The sequence below is a fragment of the Eptatretus burgeri genome, chromosome 9, assembly GCF_056783735.1.
Source record: "Eptatretus burgeri isolate ZD-2024b chromosome 9, Ebu_testis_v1, whole genome shotgun sequence".
In the NCBI taxonomy this organism is placed as follows: domain Eukaryota; kingdom Metazoa; phylum Chordata; class Myxini; order Myxiniformes; family Myxinidae; genus Eptatretus; species Eptatretus burgeri.
In genome coordinates, this window is record NC_140969.1 from 34,293,392 (window position 1) to 34,301,094 (window position 7,703).

The following is a 7,703-nucleotide window of genomic DNA, read 5'->3' on the forward strand; positions in this document are numbered from 1 at the left end:
AGGCTACATGTATCGGGATGTAAAGGTACTAGTACTTCATGATTTATGTGCAGATATAATCTTGGGTCATAACGTCCTCAAGCAGCACACCAGTGTCGCAATACCCTTTGGCGGGGAAATCTGGACAGATTCTTGAATATAGCAAGAAAATATAATCTGACACACAACTATGACAAATGCGTATTCTCAGCAAAGTCAATCGATCTACTCGGATACACGATAGCCGACGCGGGATCAAGCCCGATCCTGAACGTTTGCACCCGCTCCGTGAACTACCCCCTCCTCATGACCTGCAGTCATTGCGTCGGGTGATTGGGATGTTCGCGTACTACGCCAAATGGGTTCCCCAATATTCTGAGAAAATTCATCCTCTCGTGAATTGCAAGAACTTCCCGCTGGACACTGCTGTTTTAAGTGCTTTCAACAGCCTCAAACACGACATCAGCAACTCCATGGTATTGTCAATCGATAGCATGGTACCAATTGTTTTGGAAACGGACGCTTCCGAGCACGCGATCGCCGTGATGCTCAATCAGTCCGGCCGACCCGTCGCGTTCTTCTCGAGAACTCTCTCTGGAAGCGAGCAGAGACACTCAGCGATAGAGAAGGAAGCGTACGCTATTGTCGAAGCTCTACGTAAATGGAGACATTTACTGGGCAACCACTTCACGCTCGTCACGGACCAGCGATCCGTTGCTTTTATGTTTGATGGGAAAAATAAAAAATGACAAAAAATGAGATGGCGCATCGATCTATCTTGTTATAGTTATGACATTGTTTATCGGCCTGGGAGGGCCAACCCTGCTGCAGACAACTTTTCACGGATCCACTGGTCGGCGACATCAGGTCGGGATTTGCAAGACCTTCATGTGTCTCTATGCCACCCAGGAGTAACCAGAATGGCACACTTTGTGCATCGACAAAACCTTCTATTTTCTATCAAAGATATTAAACAAATGAGTGCTTCTTGCCCTGTTTGTGCTGAACTAAAACCCAGATTCTATGGCGCAGCCCCAGGCAAGTTGATCAAGCCTACTTCACCCTTCGAGAGACTAAATATCGACTTCAAAGGGCCCTTGCCAACTGACACCAATAACAGATACATACTCACTGTGGTTGACGAATACTCAAGGTTCCCGTTTGCATTCCTGTGTTCGGATATGACCTCTAGCACTGTCGTGAAACGTCTCTCTGAACTCTTTGCCATGTTTGGGAAACCATCGTACATACATTCTGACAGAGGTCCGTGTTTCATGTCGGATGAACTCAAACAGTTCCTACATGAGCACGGCACTGCAACTAGTCGAACGACGAATTACAACCCACAAGGTAATGGGACTGGTGGAACGGTATAACGGAGTTATTTGGAAAGCCGTAACCCTGGCGCTGAAATCGAGAGTACTGGGGATTGATCAGTGGGAGATTATCCTCCCGATGCCCTGAATTCCATACGCTCTTTGCTCTGTACGTCCATCAATACTACTCCGCATGAACGAATGTTTACCCACCAATGACGATACACCAGCGGTCAATCAGTGCCCAACTGGCTAACTTATCCTGGTACTGTGTTCATGAAGCACCCGGTACGACAAAGCAAGTATGAACCAATGGTGGATAAGGTCAAACTCATCGATACTAATCCTGAGTATGCTCATGTTAGACTTCCTGATGGCAGGGAGACCACTGTGTCGGTTCGCCATCTGGCTCCCGCTGGTGCATCTCCCTCAGGTGCTTCTCCTTCTTGTACTTCTCCACCCGAAAAGGGTAATGTTGGGCTTGATGCAGACAAATCTACAACATATTACCCGAGAGCGAACGTGGAGTTATCCCCGACACCAACCGAGGCTTCTCAAGGGGTTCAGAAATCTCCCTCAAATGAAACCACCGTTTACTCTCGGAGAGGGCGACCGATAAAAGCTCCTCAACGACTCGATCTGTAAAAGGAGGATTATTGGTATCTCTTGATAACCTTCCTACCACATTATTATGCCCATAATAATTCTCATTGCTTGAAATGTATGTCTTTATAGCTTTAAAGAAATCATGATGCATTAGCTGAACATCGAGTTAAACTTTAAAGATGGGGAGAAGGTGGTGAAATTAAAGAAGACAAAGCCGCACTTCGGGATGTGTGACTTGCGTGTGGAGCAATAGCTGACAAACTGCTCTGACGAAAGGCACGGTCCCTCGATTCTTGTCGTTGACTGGCGTTGTAATCTACTGAGGCTTAAAGGTCCCATGACACTCAAAAGTACTGAAATTGCATGTATATGTATGCTATAGGAGTTTTTCATCGTGATTTCTGATCTGACAATGTTTTTTCACAATACTCATTCTGTAAAATGTAAAATTAAAAAACAAACCTCTTCAGGAACACCCCTAAAAATTCTGCAGAAATCCACTGAAAGAGGCGCAACCCAGATGACGTCATCTCCAGAACAACAAAGGCTGCATGTAAATTACTCGGGTTGGTGGTCTACGTGATTGTATTGGCTTCCTGTGTGTTTCCACATTTGATTGGTCGACTCAAACGTTTTGTTCATTTCTGTTTTAAAAAAAATAAAACATTTGTTTTTGAATAACAGATGACATGGACTTTGATTTGTCTGGTAGCGACAGTGAGTGTGAGAGAAATGAAGGATTTTGGTCTGAATCAGATGGAGAATTGTCGGATAACGTAGTCGCGGGAGGTGAAGTTCAGGCAGCTGGAAATGGAATACGGCCTTACCAGTTCGAGCCCGAAGCAGGACAAGCAGAGGAAACTGGCGATTAAATTCCAGGAGTTCATGATGATCGGGAGGACATCGAAGGAAGACTTGGCAATAACAACTGGTTAGACTAAATCCTATTCATAATTCAATAATGTAAATTCGACTTGCATACTGCTCGATATCAGAAATATTTTAGTGAGGTGACGTGACCAGCGCAGCGGACATGTTGCACCGCGGCGAATGAATCGCAAGCAGGGCTAGCCCATGTCATCGGCCGTGTCTCTCCACGCAGAAAACGAAGCAATCTCGCTGTCTGGCTACAATGAAAACTTGTGTGCAGAACACACCTTGCGACACAATTGTCGAGAGTAGTTCGATAAATCTGACGTTCTGTTGCATTTTTATTTATTTTATTCCTACTGTCGTCATGTAGCGCCAGTAGAAAACAATGAAGAAAAGAGAGTAATAAAAGAAAGCTACAGCACGTCAGATTTATCGGACGGACGATGGATTTATTGGACTAGTCTACACTCTAGAGTTGACAAGTAACTTGTATTAGTATGCACACAATATATAAGTCAATGCGTAAGAGTCCTGAGGCTATGAGGCCGTGTAATAGGAGAGATAAATTTGTCTTTCATAGTTGTGCCAACATATTTTTCCCTGTTCATTTATTACAGCATTTTGACTTAATGTTAATGAATAGCAAGTCAATGGAAGCAGCACCTTCACTTTCGAATAAACCCATGTATGTCGAGTGCAGACATACGTGGCTTGCATGTATGTGGAATCGTACCTATCCCAGCAGGCTGGTTTCAATGAACAATTCAACAAGCTGTAAAATGTGGGTGCTGGTTTTTCACATGGTTTGGATTTTAAAATTATCTCCTTGCGTTTTGAAATGATGCAATATTAATCTTTAGTATTGTACTTGTGGGTCATTCCATGTCAAATCAACAAATTTTCAGAAAATTTCCAGGTCGACCATCTCAGATTTTCATGATTTTTTTTGTGTGGGTTGGACAAACATTGAACAGAAAAAAATGTCAAATATTAGTTCTGTATTCCAAGGAGTTTTTGAGATATGACCCCTAGAGCGTGTCAAGGTTGGTTGAAGAAAAACGACCCCCTAATTATCCTTCAATTTCAGCAACCCATTTTCTTGGCATCTGTTTGAGATAAAGCAATGAAATTTTTTTTCCTAATGCAACTTTTATGGTATTTTAAAGAAAAAATAAAGCCGGATACATTGCAGAAAAAATGAGGCCTGCAGCTACCCTCAAAAATGGTAAAAAATCAAAATAGCACCACTGAAACGGGCAACTTTGACCCATGTTAAAGTACCTTTCATTTATTGTCACCCATGTAATTTTTTGTGTGAAAAATATACTAAAATGTCTACCAAAATATGAATTATCAGGTGTCTACTGCATTTATTTTTTATTTTAGGCCCTTTCAAAAAGGGAAAAATATGAAATTTCATGATTTTCAGGTCAAAAAAAAATCACGTGGCCTACCTTCAAAATATACGTGCTTGGTATCAAATGAAAGCTCCTTTCACGTACTATAACTGTACCAAATCTCATTAGTTTTATTGCAATCCTTCATGTCCTACCAACCCCATCAATAAAGCTAAACAACACCAGTGCGTTAAATCTATTTATAGCACACAGTACAAAACACCTTACAAAAAATGCAGCGCAATGCAATGCAATGTCAGTGTGGCCAGGCCATTAGTCAAAATAACTGTTAATTTCCTCTTGAAAGCTTCAAAGTTGATCCCTTCAAATCACCGATACATCACATATTACTGAAGTTATTCAGGCACTGATAATATTGTGCAAGTTTTGTTTAGAATCCAATGACATCAAAGTAATGCACATATTAGCTCAACTACTGATTCATAAAATAAAGACCGTATAATTTAGAAAGAATCAGACATGCATTTGAAAATTTCCCTTTGTATGCATTTATTACAGTGCGTGCGCTGTATACAATTGCACCGAGTTTGAAATGTCCCCGGTGTCTACCACGTCTCTGGTGTCCCCCCCCCACGTGCCTCAAGACAGCCAATGACGGCCGTCCGGTAGATGGAAATGGTGTAACCATTTCCTTGACGTAACCTAGACGGAAATGGCGACAATTGACGGAAATACCCGAGTATTTCAATGGAAATTTGTGAAACTAACATGTTATATATGTGAAAACCATTGAATTTATTGCTTGACGGAAAAAAAAAACCAAGAAACGTGCCCCTCTCATGTACGAACGAACGAAAGACGTCATTTCCGCCCACCATCGCATTTTGTACCGAAAGACGTCATTTCCGCCCACCATCGCATTTCGAGCCGAACGCTGAAAGATAAGTTCTTCTTATGCCATCATTCTTTTGCGGCCCCCTGCAACACTGTATCGAACAATTTCATTCCTTCTGTTATATATAAAGGTGCTTATCACAATAATAACAAGATTTTTACATTTCAAATATTAAGAATGCTTTTTAATTGTTTTTCAACTGAAAAAGCATAAATTGCATATTTTAACATTAGTGTACTCATTTGCTTCACCACACGCGCTGTATTGAAGGATTTCACTTGTTGTATTAGTAATAACTATAAAAACCTTCCCTGCAATAGGTTGTTTTATGACATTCTGTTTCTTCTTGAAGAATAGAACCAACAGTACAAGTTTTTAATTGTTTTCTGCAGACCAGGTCCATCTTGTTAGTGTGCTTCCAAATTACAACTTTCAGAAACCTTTGCACACCAGTGTGACGATGTACACCACCCAAGTTTAAAAATTAGCCATCCCTAGAACTCGGCTATGCTAAAAATAGATCCTGAGTCAGCTTCAGATTAAAGACTCTAGTACTTTAATTCTTTATGCTTAAACGTGAAACACATTATTGTTCAATGTTAAAAGTTTTTAAATATTAAAGCAAACAAACAAAACAATTTCCTCTGGAAGTGTATTTTTACTCATGAGCATTACCGGGTACTTACAGATGGGTCAATTATTCACCATGTTTGAGATGTGTAATGAAAAAAAATCACCTTAATAGACATGTGAGAATTGGTTTGTGCATTGATATTTTGGTATTTAATGCCTGAAAATTTTTATTTAAGTGAGACAGAAATTAATTGACTTAACAGCTCACAAATGACTGCCAATAATGAGTCAAATTCGTTTTGGGGCTTTATTGAAGGGGTTGGTAGGACATGAAGGATTGCTATAAAATTAATGAGATTTTGTATAGTTATAGTACATGAAAGGAGCTTCATTTGATACCAAGCATGTATATTTTGAAGGTAGGCCACATGTGATTTTTTTTGACCTGAAAAATCATGAAATTTCATATTTTTCCCTTTTTGAAAGGGCCTAAAATAAAAAATAAATGCAGTAGACACCTGGTAATTCATATTTTGGTAGACATTTTAGTATATTTTTCACACAAAAATTACATGGGTGACATTAAATGAAAGGTACTTTAACATGGGTCAAAGTTGCCCGTTTCAGTCGTGCTATTTTGATTTTTACCATTTTTGAGGGTGGCTGCAGGCCTAATTTTTTCTACAATGTTGCCGGCTTTATTTTTTCTTTAAAATACCATAAAAGTTGTATTCGGAAAAAAATTTGCATTGCTTTATCTCAAACAGATGCCAAGAAACGGGTTGCTGAAATTGAAGGATAATTAGGGGGTTGTTTTTCTTCAACCAACCTTGACACGCTCTCGGGGTCATATCTAAAAACTCCTTGGAATACAGAACTAATATTTGACATTTTTTTCTGTTCAATGTTTGTCCAACCCACACAAAAAAAAATCATGAAAATCTGAGATGGTCAACCTGGAGGCATTTGTTGATTTGACACGGAATGACCCTTGTATGTCCCTGTAAGTTTCTTTTTTAATGGAAAGGTTCAACAGTCACATTTTATATTTTGTGGACATGGTATAGCCCTTTATTGTGCATACATGTATTGGATTTGAACACGACAACGACACGGTAGTAAAGGGATAAATAATTGTCTCATGATTGTTGTGCATACACGGCTCAGAACAGAATTTCTTTTCCGCGAAACAATCACAGGAATTAAGACGATCAGTGAGATAGCAAACACATGTGCACAATGCATTTGTACGTACTTCATACGGCGCGTGACGTCTAATCAATCCACTCTGTGCGAGTCGCGTTCTGGAGATGACGTCAACGGTCACGTGACCTGCGGTTCGCTGAACTCAACTTTTTTAAGGGGGGGGCATAGCAAGTTGTGAAAAGCACCAGAAATGTTCAAAATATTGGTCTAATTATCCCATTGTTGATTTTAAAAAAGAAACATGGGTGATTTCTTCACAAGGAAGGTCAAGTTAATATATAAATAACCAGAAACATTTGAGTGTCATGGGACCTTGAAACGGTGAGAGTTGAGAGTGTACCTAGCTCTGAGTGTTTGCTGGTTAATTATTATTGTACTTCGCTGTAGTCGATTGTTGATGTATCTTTTTGTTTGTGTTTGTAGAGATGGCTTCAATCAAGCAAATTAAAGCCTAAGTCAAACCGAAGGCCTGTCTCTCTCCCTGCCTGTCTCTCTCTCCCTGCCTGTCTCTCTCTCTCCCTGCCTCTCCCTCTCTCTCCCTGCCTCTCTCTCTCTCTCTCTCTCCCTCTCTCCCTGCCTCTCTCTCTCTCTCTCTCCCTGACTCTCTCTCTCTCTCTCTCCCTGACTCTATCTCTCTCTCTCTCTCTCTCTCTCTCTCTCTCTCTCTCTCTCTCTCTCTCTCTCTCTCTCTCTCCCTGCCTCTCTCTCTCTCTCTCTCTCTCTCTCTCTCTCTCTCTCTCTCTCTCTCTCTCTCCCTGCCTCTCTCTCTCTCTCTCTCTCCCTGCCTCTCTCTCTCTCTCTCTCTCTCTCCCTGCCTCTCTCTCTCTCTCTCTCTCTCTCTCTCTCCCTGCCTCTCTCTCTCTCTCTCTCCCTGCCTCTCTCTCTCTCCCTCTCTCC

The 7,703-nt window shown here is 41.0% G+C and overlaps 1 protein-coding gene across 8 annotated transcripts in view; it reads right to left on the reverse strand.

The window, feature by feature from the left end:
- IMMP2L (inner mitochondrial membrane peptidase subunit 2) overlaps positions 1-7,703 on the reverse strand; it is a 399,170-nt gene that overhangs the window by 385,387 nt on the left and 6,080 nt on the right. The window contains exon 2 of one of the 8 annotated variants that reach the window (XM_085894671.1): positions 6,856-6,952. The exons of 6 other annotated variants lie outside the window; for them this stretch is intronic. In XM_085894671.1, coding sequence (XP_085750797.1) covers positions 6,856-6,860 — 5 coding nt within the window. In that variant the 5' untranslated portion in view covers positions 6,861-6,952. Of the gene's footprint in view, positions 1-1,805; positions 1,935-6,855; positions 6,953-7,703 lie in introns of all 8 variants that reach the window. One more of the 8 variants, XM_085894672.1, reaches the window with a different exon arrangement.